Source organism: Chamaea fasciata, unplaced genomic scaffold (genome assembly GCF_029207755.1).
Source record: "Chamaea fasciata isolate MVZ Bird 193981 ecotype frontalis unplaced genomic scaffold, bChaFas1.0.hap1 SCAF_4, whole genome shotgun sequence".
Lineage (NCBI taxonomy): Eukaryota > Metazoa > Chordata > Aves > Passeriformes > Sylviidae > Chamaea > Chamaea fasciata.
This window is the reverse complement of record NW_027094089.1, coordinates 45,599,209-45,616,584: the sequence shown is the minus strand read 5'-3', so window position 1 is coordinate 45,616,584 and position 17,376 is coordinate 45,599,209. Positions and strand designations below refer to the sequence as shown.

The window sequence follows — 17,376 nt, the reverse complement described above, 5'->3', positions numbered from 1 at the left end:
TTCAAAGGTTTCTTCCCAGGAAGAATCACAGAATCATTGGGGTTGGAAGGGACCTCTGGAGATCATCTACTCTAATGCCCCTGCCAAGGCAAGGGTCACCTAAAGCAGGTGACACAGGAATGTGTCCAGCTGGGGTTTGAATATCTCCAGACAGAAGGACTCTACCACTTCCCTGAGCAGCCTATTCCACTGCTCTGCCACCGTCAGTGTAAAGAAGTTCTTCCTCATGTTGAGGTGAAACTTCTGGTGTTTATTATGGCCTTTGCTCCTCACACCAGCACTGGGCACCACTGAAAAATCTGGCACCACCCTCTTGGTACCCGTCCTCGAGATATTTATATACATTAATCAGATCCCCCAGTCGTCTCTTCTCCAGACTGAACAGGCCAAGCTTCTCCAGTCTCTCCTCAAGAGAGAGATGCTCCAGACCCCAAGACACCTTTGTGGCCTCCTCTGGACCCCTTCCAGTATCTCCGTGGGGTTTTTTGAGCTGTGGAGCTCAGAGTTGAACACAGCAGTTCAGATACGTCCTCACTAGGGCTGAGTACAGCGGCAGGATCACCTCATCGACCTGCTGGCCGTGCTCTCCCGAAGGCATGCCAGGATTCCGTTGGCGTGGGTACAACGCAAGGGCACACCGCCGGCTGGAAGAACTGGGCGGCAGCAGCTTGTGAGGAATCAGGGACTAAAGACCCGTCCCAGCGCACGGCGACCCGAGCAGGCCTCGCCGCCTGTCCCGCCGCCCCCGAGCGCGGCTGTGCCGCGCCCCGCCCCCTGCCGCGCCCCGCCCCCCTCGCCAGCCCCGCCGCCGGCCGCGCGCACGGTGCGGAGCGCGGTCCGGTCCCGGCGGCGGCGGCGGAGAAATGGCGGCGGCGGCGGCGGCGGCGCGGTGTCCGGGCGGGTGGTGGGCGCTGTGCCTGTGCCTGTGCGCGGCGCTGCTGCCGCGGCCGGCGCGGGGCCTCACCGACCGCCTCTACTGCGGTCGCCGAGTCTGCTACGAGGTGCTTGGCGTCAGCCGGCAGGCCAGCAAGGCGGAGATCGCCCGCGCCTACCGGCAGCTCGCCCGGCAGTACCACCCTGACCGCTACCGCGGGGAGTCCGCGGGCGGCGAGGGCAGCGGGGCGCAGGCGGCGCACGAGAAGTTCCTGCTCATCGCCGCCGCCTACGAGACCCTCAAGGTGAGAGAGCGGGACCGCCGCCGCGGCCGGAGCCGCTCCGGTAAGCAGTCAGGGAGGGGAGGAGAAACACCCCGAAAAATCCTTCCGCAGCCAGCGCGAGAGTGCGGGAAGGAGGATGGAATGCTCTTGAAAATCCTTTTGTGTCTAGCATCGGTTCTTTTTGTATTTTATTTATATATATATATATATATATATATATATATGTATATTACCAACCGACTGGGCTTTATTTTGGAGGTATACCTTTAAAAGTAGCAGTGTCTCGAGTAGCATGTGGGATCTGTAAGGGAAGGCTTCTCAGGGCAAAACATGTGTGACTTGGCAAAGATGAAACCCAGGAATGGAGGAAGACCTGTAAGTGTTTTAAGACTACAAGGGATTAGAAAAGGGAACTTTTTTTTTATTATTATTATTTTTCTTTTTTTTTTTTTCTTCTTTTTTTTTTTTTTTTCTTTTTTTTTCCCCCGGAGGGGAAGGGGGGACGGAGTTTGAAAGGAATGCAGTTGAGCCTGGCAAAATTAAACTTCCCATCCCACAATTACATGGAGGAAAATGATGAAAAACTCAGAGAACGTGAGAACAATGAGGTTTTGAATTGACCTTCCATTGGACAGATTCCGTAGCCCTGTAAACTAATTCCTTTAAGTTTTGTAAAACAATCTCCTAATAGGTTCTTAGTCTGAAAATCTTTTCCTGAGCAATGCTTATTAACTCCAGTCCATCTGGACTTCCCATTCTGAAGTTAAACAACTTACTCTGTGGATTTTAGTTGCGTATGTTTTCTAGTTTTAAATGCCTTTGTACAGTGCCTGCTTATTCATTTTAAGACTAAACATGTCATATGTGCATGGGCAGATAAGTGTGAGAACAAATTAATTGTGAATATGGGAAATGAACAAATTTCCTCTATTTCATACTCACTTGGGCTGTCACCAGTTTTACAGCAGCTTGGTCCTTAATGAGATGTAAAACAGAGGTATAATAGAGCAAGTGAAAGCAGAAATTAAAACCTGAATGAGTTTTTTTTCTCATCCTGCAGGATGAAGAAACACGTAAAGATTATGACTACATGCTGGATCATCCTGAAGAGTATTACAGGCATTATTACCACTACTACAGCAGGAGACTGGCACCTAAAGTAGATGTCACAATAGTGATCCTAGTTACTGTGTGTGCCATCTCCGTGTTTCAGGTAAAATTTCGTGTTTACATCGTACTGCTCTGTGAGTTTCTGAACAAAAAGAGAAGTAGTTGCAGCTCTCATAATGTGCCATTTAACAAAAAGTGTCAGTGAGGAGCCCTGTTTCCTGTGTGCTGTGGTCCCGTTCTGGGCGGTGTCCATAAAAATCCTGAACTTAGGTGGTACTTTGCAGATTTTTGACTGCCCTTGGTACCTTGAACAAAGGTAGAGATTAGTTTCTTTTAATCTTGTTGAGACAAGGTGCATATTTACTGAAGAATTTACACTGTTCTTCCTGGCTGGCAGTAGCTCAGGCAGGACTAGTGCCCCAAATAATGTGTGTCAGTTTGTCCAGATGCATGAGTAAATTAAAAAAAAACCAAAAAAACAGACTAGTAGCAAACTGAATTCAAGACTCAATTCAGATGATAGGACTGAATATCAGGAGCTTACTAATGTGTGACTCTTGCATTGCAGTGTATTTTTAACACCACATAGATGAAGTCAGGAGAGAAGCAAATTCAGTTCTTCAGAGTTTACTCTGAAGGTGGTAGCTCCAAGGCCAAGTGTGTTTTAGATGAAAAAGCTTGTGCTGTTGTTGGATGAAGAGGATGAAAATGCATAACTTCTCTTTAGCATCTTTAAAATCACTGGTTCAAAACATCATTAAAAACACAGAAGAATTCTTAAAGATGAAGATATAGTTTATGCTGTGGTGCAGGTAGCTCAGTGTTTAGTGGGATATTGGAAGTTAGAATAAAAAGTATGTTGCTCAGAATTTGAAAACTAGGAATGATAAATTCTAATGGTATATTCAACCAAATATCTTATTTCTCTTCAGATTTAGTTCCAATGGCAAAGTTTCATTCCACATCTTATTTCTTATTTTGTCTGTAAGTGCAGACACTCACTTTCCTGGAGTCCAACTGCCAAATGGTTCTAAATTCAGCGTAAGCATCTGTGTAAACTGGTTTGCCTATCTTGCTTTCTATTGTTTCTGCTTCTTGGCCTTTGCTAAGGTTGTTGTATAGTGGGTTTATAATAGTGGGTCTGCACTTTGTCTTGGTAAATGTTGTGACATGCGTCATTGTTGAAAGTGTTACTTCAGTGAGACATCCTTGGATGTCCCAAGAATGAAAGTGAGCTGCTAACTTCTTCCATCCTGTGCCTACCTAGTTTCTTCCATGTTTTCCATGCCTCATCTCAGGTCATTTACAGGACACTCGATGAAAACAACATCAGCTCTCAGCTAGTCCTTTGTGCTTCTTCTGTCTTCAGAAGGAAGCATTCTCAGGGTTGTGTTGCACAGGGCTAGGATTCTTGTGGGTCTCTTCCAATTCAGGATGTTCTATGGTTCTGTGTTGGCTCAGGCTGTATATTTCTGGTTTGTTATTTGGGGTTTTTTTCCCCCACTCTCTTGAAATCCAGAAGGCCGCTGGAGATCAGAGAGGTATGTTGAATCTTGTAAAGTGAACACTGCCAGACTAATGAAATTGTCATATACTTTGTCTATGTTCAGTGAATTGTTTTAAATGGGTAACAATTTTATACTTAAATGTTCATATACTAGCTGCTGTATTTATAAATATAAGAGGAGGGGCTTCTGAGAATGGCTGGCACAAGCCTGGTATTAACTTGCAGGAGATTGCCATCTCCTTGGGAACAAAACTGTTCAGAACAGTGTCTGTTTGGCCTTCCTTGTCATCATAAATTGTTATGAGATACACTTCTATACATCCATTTTCCAGGTATTTCACTGAGTGTAGAGGGATGATTATACCTTCTGTGTTACCACAGAAGTATGGTTAGGTTCACTTTTTGCCATTACTGTAACGTAACTGTGGTTAAAAGTATGTGACAGCATTACTTTTTTCTTTTCCTGGCAAACCTCCAAATAGAAATATGTCTGTATTAAAACATGGTTTTTACTTTTACTGTTCTTAAATTACAGTTCTTCAGCTGGTGGAGTAGTTACAATGAAGCTATCAATTACTTAGCATCTGTGCCAAAATACCGTATACAAGCTACTGAGATTGCCAGGCAACAAGGTTTACTCAACAAGACTAAAGAAAAAGGCAAGAACAGGCGGTCTAAAGAAGAAATTCGTGAAGAGGAGGAAGAAATTATCAAAGACATCATCAAAAATAAAATAGATATAAAGGGTGGTTATCAGAAGCCCAAAATATATGATATCCTTCTATTTCAGATCCTTCTTGCTCCTTTTTACTGGTGTAAATACATAGTTTGGTACTGTTGGTGGATTTATTGTTTCACTATTAAAGGGCAAGAGTATGGTGTGGAAGAGAAGTTGTATATCATACGAAGACACATGAAAATGTCTCAGTCTCAGTTTGACAGTCTGGAAGATCATCAGAAAGAGACCTTTCTTGAACGGCAACTATGGATACGAGAAAACTATGAGGTGGGTAGCGATACTGAAATTGGCCAGGAAATAAACTTTCTAACAATTTGAAGTATTAAAAAGCAGGCATTCCTTATTACAGCGCTGGACACACCCAGAGCATATATCCTCTAATTGAATGTGTGTCGTGAAACTTTACAGTGGGGTATTTATTCCATCATGATTATGCATATTCATTACAATATACTTCCTAGCTAATACATATGCATCACTTTTCCTAGAGCTAATTTGCATACATCCAACTCCTGCTGGAAGTCCTTTTATGGTTCTAGAGGGTTGTCTGAAGGGCTCTGTGGTGGTTGTATTGACTGAGTACTTCACTATTACAGGTGACCTTTCTTGAACTTTTTCTTTGGGAATGTGCTGTTGGTTCTTATTATGTGCCAAAAATGCCACTGTATTCCTTATTATCTGTTCATCCATTGGTTCCAGCTACTTTTACATTACATAATTTTTATTTTTTTTTTAAATTTTATTTTATTTTTTTTTTTGCTAATTAGTCTTTAAGGTCTGTCCAGCAGCTTCAGGGAAACTGAAAATTTCTCTTCCCTATGTTACTTACCAGTAGCCCTGGTGAAAAAACTAATGTTAGTTTTCCAGCACTCCCAGAGCGATAATGGCAGTGTGCTGTTATGGTAGGTTGAAGACTATTGTCTCTTCTCTGAACAGTAATAATTTGTAATAAGAATTGTTTGAATTGTCAGAAACTCCTATTTCATCAGTCTTCTAGGCTATTAATTCTTAGCTCAGGGGGTTTTGATTGTTTGTTTGTTACTGTTTTGTTTTGATTTTCCAATCTGTCCTTTGATAGTTCCTTGGCCTGTGGTGAGTCATGGACTGTTCTTACAGAGCTGTATACCTATTCAAGTAAGGATGGCCTAAAAACCTCCATTGGGCACAACTTCTACTCTTGCAGTGGATAGTCAATAAATCAATAGTCAATACTAGATAGTCACTATATAATTTTTAAAAATTCTGTGAGAGCAGAGAAGGTACATCAGCCACAGCATAGAATTTGCAGTCCAGAATTATTTGGGATGCTGGGGCATGGCATGTTGATAAAACCCTTCTGTTGTAACACAGAGGTGCGTCTGCGGGCCATCTGGATGGGAGGTTTCTAAAGAAAAACATCAGAATATGAACTTGGTCTGTGTAAGGGGAAAAGGAGGTGGTGCTGCTGTTCTGCATATGCTGGGAAAAGAGATAGGATGGTGGCAGGACACCAAAGATAAGTGGATATTTCTTCAAAAGCAGACAGGTGATTTACCCTACAAACTTGAAGAGGAAAATAGTAAAATAAGTGTTAATGTAAGGAAAGGATTAGCTGCCAGGTATGTATACGTGTTCAGTTAGGATGGGTTTGCTAAAAAAATAATCTGTAAGTTCAAAGACTGAGAAATGCTGCCAGTAAAAGCTGATGTTAATATGGAAAAAGATTGGATGGATATCCTGTAGTAGAGAAAAAAAGCCCTGGTTTCTCATTCATGAAGTTTTTAACTAAGGATGTTTTGGTCAGTGCATGTGAAAGAGCTGTATTTGCCGCTGGTGAAGTGTTTCTAGCCCACATTTGTCTCCTGTGAGTTGATTTTCCAGCAGTTGATTTTCCCTGACGTATACATGACAGCTGCACCTCTATAATAATATTTATGCAACATATTTTGCAGCTTTGTGACTTTCAGAAGAGGAAAAGGTGTCTTTGTGGGTAATTGCTTTAATGAGTTTTTACCTAGTCACTTGAATGCATTAAAGTTTTCAGTGTCTGCTGTGCCATATGGTCATAAGTTCATCAATACTTCTAGAAGGTGGTAGAAGAGGATTTTTTTTAAGCCACCTGGACTCCTGCTCATTCCAGTATTACTGGAAATGGAGAATAATCATGCTTTATTCTGTTCTTGTGTTAGCTGTGCTTTTTGGAACCACTGCCGTAACCTTACTGGAAACATAGTCATGTATTTTGTAGGCTGAAAAGTAACACTGTAATGTTTATCCCCAAAAGCTTGTCTGTTCCTTCATCACAGGAGATGTCTATCTACGTATTATTCAGTTCTCTAGTGTTGTTTTAGGATGGGAAAGCCCAGGAATTCAATACACGGGTGCTTTATAGACATCCACAATATTTCTACTGTTTCCTACTGGTTCTTAAAACCTTTATGATCACTGAGCATTGAGTTTGTGTATTCTTGTAGTCATCTATAATGAAATTTTAAAATCTTGTTTGCGCATAGCAGAGCTCTAAATTTAATTGGTGTTTGAGTCAGACTAAGTCATATGGCATTGAGATGATAAAATCATGATGGCATTGAGATTTATGCTGACTGCATCTACATAAACTCCCTTCCAGAATAAAAATGCAGATGCTGTTGCATTTTTTTGGCTTTTTGTTTAAAGATATTGACTTTGCTGATAACTGTAGATTCCATTGCAGTGACACCATTTCTTGACAGAATATAATTGTTTATCTTTTAGTACTGTAAATACTGGATGCAGAGATATTTGAGATATTCTCAACTTTGTTGAGAACCTTACTTAGGAACAAAAAGTTCCCTAGTGGTGTTCTGTTAGATGATGACTTTGGAAAAGGAGAACAGCTAAAATGAAGAGCTGAACAGCTGCATTGAACAGTATATGTGCTGCAAGGGACTCACAAGGTTACCTTTTTAGAACATTAGCCATTGTTTAGTGTCTGTTTTCTTTTGTTGAATTCACTGAGCATCTACTTCAATAGCAAAAAAAATGTTTTGGAGGTTACAGGAAGGTACTTCTGCTCTCAGCAGCAACACAAATCATCTTGACCAGCACTAGGCTCTTGGGCTGCAGGTGCTCCAACACTTTGTGTTGGTCAGGGTCTGCTTCTGCACTGCAATCCAGTCCTTTGTAAGAACAATAAGCTGGCAAATGATTGGAGTATAAACACTTACACCCCACTTGAGGGTCAGTTAAGCTTTTTGTTCACCCTTACTAAAAATTTCTGTCTTACCAGGTGTATAAACAAGAACAAGAGGAGGAGTTAAAGAAGAAGATGGCCATGGATCCCCGATGGAAGAGATACCGGCGGTGGATGAAGAATGAAGGACCTGGAAGACTGACTTTTATTGATGATTAAAAGTTGGTGAACAAAATGTGTACTATTCCTGAAAGTGATTTGCAAAACTTCTCATTACATCATTCAGAGTTTTGTCTGCTGTGGCTTAGCAGTGATCTAAAACTCAGGAACTATTACATCAGGCCGAAGCATAATACAGGTTTACCATTTTTATAAATCACACCTATTAAACAGGCTCAGCCTCATGTATATATGCCATTTACTTGGGGATATCAGTGTGGAATTCATTATTCCAAACCATGGTTTTTTTTTTCTAGATCCTTCATATTCATCATCAATAAAACCATAACTCTCGTCTTTCTGAAAATGTTTTTAGTTCAAACTTTGACATGTCCCAGTTTTCCTCTTTAAACTGAAGGGTTCCTGCAGGTGGAAACTGAAAATGCTTATAAAGGATTCTGAAGCAAGGACCATTTTCTGTTCTCCTCTTTCCCCCCTACTTTCCAATCTAATTTCTAAGATGCCAAATTGATTTTGTTTCATGTAAACAATATGGGGATTATACAAGACTACTGCTCTTCCTGCTTCACTTGGAAATGGATTTTATTCTTTGTGGGAATAAATGATGCATGATTGATCATCATTGTGATGCAAACAAGCCTTAATTCTTCGTTCTACAGAGTAATTCATGAAACAGTATGCTTGGATATCTTGTGGGTTTTCATCTTGTACATTGGATTATACCTGCTTGTTCAGAACAAGTATACCAGTAAATATTAGTTTATTAAATGTGACATTTCTTTCACCAAAGTATTCATTAATGGGAAAAATGACCCTTTTGTTTAAGAGGGCAATTTTGATGCCTTATGTAAATAAAAGTTTATACATGCATACTTAATTAGTTTTACATTCTAAATCTTAAATATTCATTATATTTATCTCTTCTGATGAGATCTCTGAGTACTTAGAATAAATAATGCATAAAAACAGTCTGTGGTTTCCTCTGTAACAGCACAGGTCAGAGAGTTCCTGTGATTTGCTGGTAAAAGGGATTCTGCTACCTTATTCCTCTTCAGTAATTTTACTGGGAAAGGAAAGATGGGAGCATACTCTTTCTCCTATCATCACACCTGTAAAAGTGAGTTCCTTAGAAGGAAACTGCTGAAAACAGTGCCTTGTTAGCTGCCATCTGTGGAGATCGGTTTGGGGAGTGCAGGTTTTGAACTTGCTGCTCCTGACCTTTTTCACCTTTTTGAAATGTTGTTTCAGTTTTCTGTTTAAAATAACATATTCAAAACCACATGTTGTAGTTTTATGCCCAGCTGGAGATGAAACACCTTATAGCCACTTGTTCAACTCCCCTCTCTTTTCCTCTCACCCTGGTAGAATGGGGATGAGAGTCAAAGTAAAATTCGTATGTTAAGATAAGAACAGTTTATTAATTGAAAAGAAAGCAAAATAAAATAATAATGGGAAATAATAATAATGAAAAGAAAACAAGTGATGCACAATGCAATTGCACACCAGCCACTGACCAAGGCCAGACTCCCCTTCCTGTACCCAGATCCACCCATCTTCTGGGTAACCCCCCAGTTTATATACCAGGTGTTATATTCTCTGGTGTGGAGTATCCCTTTGGCCAGCTCAGATCACTTGTCCGAGCTATACATGCTCCCACTTTGGTGTATCTTCTCACTGGCAGAACATGAGACCAGGAGAGAAAAAAAGTCCTTGACTCAAGCACAATTTAGCAAAAACCAAAACATGGCTGTGTTACCATTCTCATTCTAAATCCAAAACAGCACTGTGACGGCTACTGAGAAGAAATCACCCTAGCTGTAACCAGGACAATATCCACTTCTTATTCCATATCATCTGTGTCAGGCCGAGTGTGCTGATGTCATGCCGATATGCTGCCCAATATCACTTCACCTTCCTATTTATCTGTTTTGATAAATATACAAAACTCATTCTCTCAGTCAATGAAACACTCTGTTAAGTGTTCATAAAATGTCCACACAATAAAAAAAAAAAAAAAAAAAAGTCTGTTGAATTAATTTAGTCCATGACTTTGGCCTTCGTCCTTGGTAAGAGTCTTTCAAGCAGAAAAGATGGTGTGAGGTGTTGGATTATTGCATGCTGCACATTTTGCACATTCTGATCCCAATGCTGCTGTGCTTGTTCAGTTTTATCAAAGTTCATTCTTTGTGACTGCAATGATCAGCGGGAAGTCAGATCGAGTTCCCCAGAACAGCTGTGGTTAAGATTGATGCCATGAGGTGCTCTGTGAGGTGATACACACGCAGCTCTTATTACCACTTCTACACACAGAAGTGGCAACAGACTGTTGCATAGTGACATACATCATACAGTTTAATTCATTAGCAATTTTCACATAAAATCAAGTCGCCTTGAGGCACACACAGGACTTCTCCATCCTCCAGAATTACCCACCAAGTGCAAATAGGTCCCTGAGCAAAAGCAATCCCACAGATGCCTTTGCCTTTGCCTGGGGCAGGAATAACCCAGACTGTTTTCCCCAGCATGGCTTTAGTTTGCACTACAGGAAATTTATCCACTTCTACACTACATAAAAAACTTTGGGCAGGGCCCAGCCTGGTTAGCAGATCCTCTGGTATCTAACCAGGTGGCCTTTGCTGAGTACGTATCCCAACATTTCAATGTCCCACCACCCATTGCTCTCAGTGTAGTCTTTAACAGTCCATTACATTATTCATACTTTCCAGAGGTAGGTGCACGGTAGGGAATGATACATCCACTCAATGCCATGTTCTTTGGCCCAAGTGTCTATGAGGGTATTTAGGAGGGGAGTTCTATTGTCTGATTCAGATCTTTCTGGGGTGCCATGTTGACACAGGACTTGCTGTTCCAGGCCCAGGATGGTGTTCTTCCAGGCAGTGGCATGAGGCACAGGGCATGTCCCCAGCTATCTGGTGGCTGCTTCCACCACTGTAAGCACGTGGCACTTGACATCACAGATATTGGGGGAGTGTGATATGGCCAATCTGCCAGGCCTCCTAGTATTTATATTTCAGCCATCATCCTCCGTACCAAAGAGGCCTGCTTGACCTGCTTTATGATAGCTCATGTTTCACATTCATGAATGACCTGTGAGTAGTGTCCTTGGTTAAGTCCACCTCTCAGTCCCAAGCCCAGCTCTGTGTTACATCTCTTCTTGGTGTCCCAAGGTGTCATGGACCCACCAAACTAGAAATAATTTACCCTTGAATTGCCAGTCCAGTACCTGAGGCTCCTGGAAGCCTGATCCACTTGCTGGTTGTTGCGATATCCTTCAGTGGCCCAACGCTTGGATACATGACAGACCTTCACAGCCAGGCTCTCCATCCAGGCAGCATTGTGGCATCTTGCCACAATGCCGCAGCGCAGATGTGTTTACTCCTACACTGACAATTACTCTGCTTCCATCACTGCAACAACCCCCACAGGGCATTTGCCACCATCTGTGAATCAGTATAAAGATTCAGCCATTTCTCTCATTCAGCAATGTCTAAGGCCAACTGGATGGCTTTCACCTCTGCAAACTGACTCGATTCACCTTCTCCTTCAGCAGTTTCTGCGACTTCTTGTGGAGGACTCCATACAGCTGCTTTCCATCTCCAGTGCTTTCCCACAAGACAGCAACGACCCAAATGAAAAAGGCAAATTGCTCCTTCCTTTCTGGTAATTTATTACATAGTCTGGCCTCTCCAGCACATATTGTCTTGCCTTCTGGTCAGTCCGTGATCACTTCTAAGATTCCTGGATGATGATGATGTTTCCTATCCAAGCTTGTTGTGCAACCCACTTACTCCATGTAACATTGGTTGCATGATGTGTAGAGGAGATCTTCCCCTTGAACATCCAGCCCATCGCAGACAACCAGCATACCAGGAGGACCTATGCTTCAGTACCTACCACCTCTAAAGCAGTTTGGACACCACAAGCTGCCTTGCATCTCCTTTTTCGTTGGGAGTATAATAGGCATCAGATCCCGTGTGTGACCAGTTTGAAAAACCTAGGGATCAACCCCATGCTTCACCTGGTGCTTTCTGTCAGAGGCTCCAGGAATAACCATTATTCTCTTTAGATGTAGTATAAGGCACATTTTTTACATCTTACCCTATTCAAACTGGACCAAGGGATACACCATGAATTATCTCCTGTTTGATTTATTCAAAGGCTTGTTGCTGCTCAGGACCCCAGTCAAAATCATTCTACTGTGTCACTTGCTAGAGGGAGCTTACAATCAGACTAATTTGAAATGTTCATTCTCCAAAATCCCACAGTGCCTAAAAAAGCTTCTGTTTATTTCTAATTAGTTGGTGGGCACATCACTGTTATCTTATTAATAATGGCCATTGGGATCTGGTGATGTCCATCTTGCCATTTTACTCCTAAAAATTGCATGTCCTATGCAGGTCCCTTTACCTTAGCCTGTTTTATGGAAAAAATGGGTTTTAGAAGGACCTGGATTATTTCCTTTCTCAAAAACTTCTCCTGTAGTATTTTCCCAAACAAAGATATCATCAATATATTCCAGATGTGCTGTTTTACCCTGCTCCAGTGCAGTCTGGATCAGCCCATGGCAGATGGTGGGTCTGATTTTCCATCCCTGGCACAGTTGGTTCCAAGGTGGCCTGCCTTCTGCTGCTAGAGGGATTGAAAAAAAAACCCCATCAGCAATGTCAGTGGTGGCACCACTTGGCTCAATAAGTCTGGGCCAGGCCACGACATGCTGCAGTGATTTGGGTCCTCTCTGGGCTGCCAGAATGACAGCACACTTTTAAAAAGTAGTTTACTAGTTTTCTGGATTCTATACTTGTTCAGGGGTAAGTTGCGAACATCTTGAAGGTGACAACTGCCCTACATACTTGCTCATAAATTCCCACACACCATGCCACTCAAAACTATTCAGCCATTCTGTTAACAGCTAGGGTAGAGTTAATTTCTTCTCAGCAGTTGTCACAGTGCTGTGTTTTGGATTTAGAATGAGAATGGTGTTGATAACACAGAGATGTTTGGTTTTTGCTAAATTGTGCTTACCCAAAGGACTTTTTCCCCTGTTTGTCTCATGCTCTGCCAGAGAGAAGATACACCAAAAAAACCAAACTGGGAGGGGGCATAGCTGGGACAAGTGACCTGAACTGGCCAAAGGGATATTCCACACCAGAGAACATAATGGCTGGTATATAAAGTGGGGAGAGTTACCTGGAAGGGCAGCCACTCTGGGTTTGTGCTTAATTTCCATTCAGCTTTAAACCATGATAGTCCTTTTGGCACCTGAGCATGGACCCAAAAGGTTGATGTAAGGACAGGTCTGACCAAAGTATGTTAAAAGAAAATTGCTATAAACATTCATTGTATCGTTTAACAGTTGCCAGTTTCAGTGTGGACTTCTTTGCTCTCATATTTTTGACATTTTGTGCGTATTGTACCAGCAACACTTTACTTGCAGTACTTGTTCTCTGTGCTGTATTGATATGACAATGGTGGGATGATATGACAGTGTTTCTGGTGAGGATACCAACCAGGTGTATGTATTCAGCATTGCAGGCATCTCTGTGCTTTGGGATTTCTTTACTGTGAATGATTACTAACTTTGTATTTTTCTTCTCAGAGGAACAATCTATGGAGGGGGCACCTTAACCTTTTTTTTTCTCCCTCTCCTTTTTTCCTTCCTTACCCTCCTGGCTGATTATGATAGTCAAGAATTTTTAAGATTTTGAATATCCTTTGATTACCCTTGAAACCCAACTGGTCTTTTTACAAGGAGCCAGCACATTGTTGCAAATGGTTCAAGTCTTCTGTAAGGTCAGATAAAAAATTGAGAATATTACCCAGAGATCTGCCCGAAAGCTGGACAGTTTGGAGTGATGGCAAGGAGAGCTGAATTAAAATTTGTATGTTGAGATAAGAACAATTTGATAATTGAAAATAGAGTAAAATAATATAACAATGATAACAAAAAGGGAAAAAAACAAGTGATGCACAATGCAATTGCTCCCCACCTGCTGACTGATGCTGGACTCCCCTTCTCAAACCCAGATGGGTAACTCTCCCCATTTTAGGTACTGGGCATGACATTAGGTACTGGTGTGGAATATCCCTTTGGTCAGGTCCCTGCTATTCTCCCTCCCAGTTTGGGAGAGCAGGAAAATAGGAGGGAACAAAAAGTCCTTGGCTTTGGATAAACAGGACTTAACAAAACCCAAAACATCAGTATGTTATCAACACCATTCTCATCCAAAACAACACTGTAAGAGCTGCTGAGAAGAAATTAACTCTATCCCGTCTGAAACCAGAACAGCATGATAGTAATGCTATACTGGATCTCTGTACACAGTAGTAAAACTGAAGAGGAACTGCTAGATTGTTCCTTCATTTCTGTTGAATGTAGGGTAGCAATGAACTTAATTAATTTTGCATCTAATTATCAATTAAAATCTAAAAATTGTTAAAAAAAGTATGCAGAAAAAGCTGTGCTTGCTTTCTTGAAGTAATCTTAGGGACACTGCAAAGATGCTTATGAAGGGAGAGACCACAGCTCCAGTGTATTCCTGCTTCATCCCCCAAAACATAGTCAAGTCTCCTGAAAGAGTGGAAGAAGGGAGAACAAGTTGCTGTGGTAGAAACAGAGAATGAAGTTAAGCATAAATGCAGTGGTGCTGATTATTAGAAAAGACAGGTGTATCTGGAAAGGTACAAGGCGACTCTATAAAAGATGATCTAAACCTGCATATGCAGTTTCACAGGCTAATAACTCTGCAGCTCCTGAACTTCTGCCTCATTTTGCTCTGTCCTTTTCCAAGCCAAATATTTGAGTTATGCAAATATGAAGCTGAAACACCAATCTGTTTTCCCTTGTTGTCTACCTTCCTTGTAATCAGGATTAATTTCATGACCCGATAGTATAGTGGAAATCGATGCAATGGAGGTACTGTCCTGGCAGAGGACAAAGCTGTATCTTTCAGTGGCAATGGTGTTTTGTCTCTATAATACTTCTGGACGGATACCAAGTGGCTGAAGAAGTCAGACTTATCAAACACTCTCTTGGAAATGAACCATTTTTCTGGCTCATTTTGGAGATCCCTCTTCTCTAGACATGTCACCTTTTTGAAAATAATCAGATGCAGACATAAATTCATAGAACACAGCAAAAATTTGCTGGGCAGAAACACTGCAGCCACATTCCTGTGACAAAGGATGGAAAAAACTCAGGTGTCTTTGGAAAACAGTCAGCACTGATGGCACTGTCAGCAGTGACACCTCCTTAGGAAAGGTAACTAGGCATTTCTAGGTACTAGACTATCATGGTAGCTCTAAATGATGTCCGTCCTCTGGGCATAAATTTTCTGAGACTGCTGAGAGTTACAATAGTAGGCCTAGTATAGCCAGTGTAGGTTGAATTGACTTGAGAGAGAAATGTCTACATGAACAAGTATTGCTGGTACTGGGTAGTGGTGACATTATTAAGGGGAAAAAGATTGCAAGGTATTAGGATCTTGGAGAAGATTCACTGTGTCTTTTCCATCACCATGCTGAGGCTCTGACTGAGGCACAAGCATGTGCATGCCTGGCTGCCCCTACAGAATCATAGAACCATTAAAGTTGGGAAAGACCCTTGAGACCATCGTTCTGCTGGACCTTAGCTTTGCTTGAAACTCTGCAGGGGACACATCTCCAAATGACCAAGAGTAACCATTAAAGGCCCCCAAAGAGGCCTGTGCAGGCACCGTGACAGCCATAAGACTGCCCAAACTAAATGACTATGCATGAGGTAGGTGGTAACTAGGTAATAGATAGGCGGGTTTATGTAAAATTTTGTGTATAAATTCTCTTCATTTTTACTCTGCAGTGTGCTTGATTTGTAGGAAAATTTCCACCTTGCACCCTCTAAACAATAAGTAATATCTCCTTTCTAAACCTAAATGTTTGTCTGTATTCCCAAAATGTCCGAGTTCCAAAAATTTGGCAATACCAACACCTCAATTTATTTCTTGTTCTGAGGGCCCCAGAACTGGACACATGACGTGAGGTGTGGCGTCACCATTGCCAAGTACTAGAGGGACAGTCACTGCCCTGGTCCTGCTGCCTACACTATTGCTGATACAGTCCTTCTTGGCCACCTGGGCACATGCTGGGCCATGTTCAGCTGCTGTTGACCAGCACCCCCAGGTCATTTTCTGCCAGGCAGCTTTCCAGACACCCTATTCCAGCCTGTAGCACAGCCTGGGGTGTTGTGACCCAAAGGCAGCACTTAGCACTTGGTGTTGTGGAACCTCTTGGAATTAGCCTCAGTCCATCGATCCAGGCTCTCCTGATCCCACTGCAGAGCCTTCCTGCTCTTCAGATCAAGACTCCCATCCAGCTTGTCATCTGTGAACTTGCTGAGTATGGACTTTATCCTCTCATCCAGATAGCTGATGAAGATATTAAACAGGGTTGACTCAAATACTGACACCCGGGGAACACAACTAGTGACAGCTGCCAGCTGGGTTTAACTCCATTCACCACAACCTTTAGGCCCCAGCCATCCAGCCAGTTCCTTACCCAGCAAAGAGTTCACTCATAAACACCATTAGCTGACAGTTTCTCCAGGAGAATGCTATGGGAGATGGTGTCAAAGGCTTTGCTAAAGTCTAGGTAGACAACATCCACAGCCTTTCCCTTGTTCCCTAGTTGTGTTACCTTGCTGTACAAGGACATTTTGTTCATCAGACAGGACCTGTTTTCCAGAAACCCATTCTGGCTGGGCCCAAACTTCTGGTTGTCTTATGTTCAGAGCAACCATTTTAGGCTATAAGCTTCATCCCAACAACTTTTAAACAAGCCAGCAAACTATTAGCTGGCAAACCCCAATCAAAAACTGAGACAACTTATTTATGGTCACTGCTGAAATTGTGGTGAACAGTGCTGGGTGGAAAGAGGGAAGACACAGCAACACTGGCAGCAGTTGCCAGGTAGCTGGAACGTAACAGCTGCCTGTGGGCAGAAGAACTCCATGAAGAACAAGAACATGTTTAGGACTCCATCTTTTTCAGTGTTCAAGGCCAAGTTTGACAGGGCTCTTAGCAACCTGATGCAGTGGGTGGCATCCCTGCTGGAAGCGGTTGGGTTAGAATTAGATCATATTTAAAGTCCCTTTCGAATTAAACTATTCTATGACTCTGAATTCCCTTTCCCATCTCTTCTCCCCATTCCCCCCCACTTCTTTTCTCCCTTTTTCTCTCATTTCCCCCGTTTTCCCTTTTCCCCCCCTTTTCTTCTTCCTCCCTGTTTTTCCTCCCATTTCCTCGTCTTTTTTTTTCCCTCCTCCCTCCTTTCCCCTCTTCCCACTTATTTTTTTTGTTGTTTTCTTCACTTCCCTTTTATTTTTTTCGGCCGTGCTGTAACCGGCAGATTTCCAGCCCCCAAAGCGGCCAGAGCCCGCGCCCAGCGCCGCTGTAAGGCGCGGCGGGCGGCGGTGCGCCGCGACGTCCGGCCGGGAGCCGGGGCGGTGCCGCGGGGGCTGCGGGCGGAGCGGCCGCGGCCC

General features: G+C 42.5%; 1 protein-coding gene across 1 annotated transcript; it reads left to right on the top strand.

Moving 5' to 3' along the window:
- Positions 1 to 848: 848 nt before the first annotated feature.
- On the top strand, positions 849 to 9,860 carry DNAJC25 (DnaJ heat shock protein family (Hsp40) member C25). The gene is made up of 4 exons (XM_066181436.1): positions 849 to 1,178; positions 2,218 to 2,370; positions 4,310 to 4,780; positions 7,761 to 9,860. The coding sequence occupies exons 1-4, from the start codon at positions 864 to 866 to the stop codon at positions 7,881 to 7,883; spliced, it is 1,062 nt and encodes a 353-aa protein (XP_066037533.1). The 5' UTR covers positions 849 to 863; the 3' UTR covers positions 7,884 to 9,860.
- The last annotated feature ends 7,516 nt before the right edge of the window (positions 9,861 to 17,376 follow it).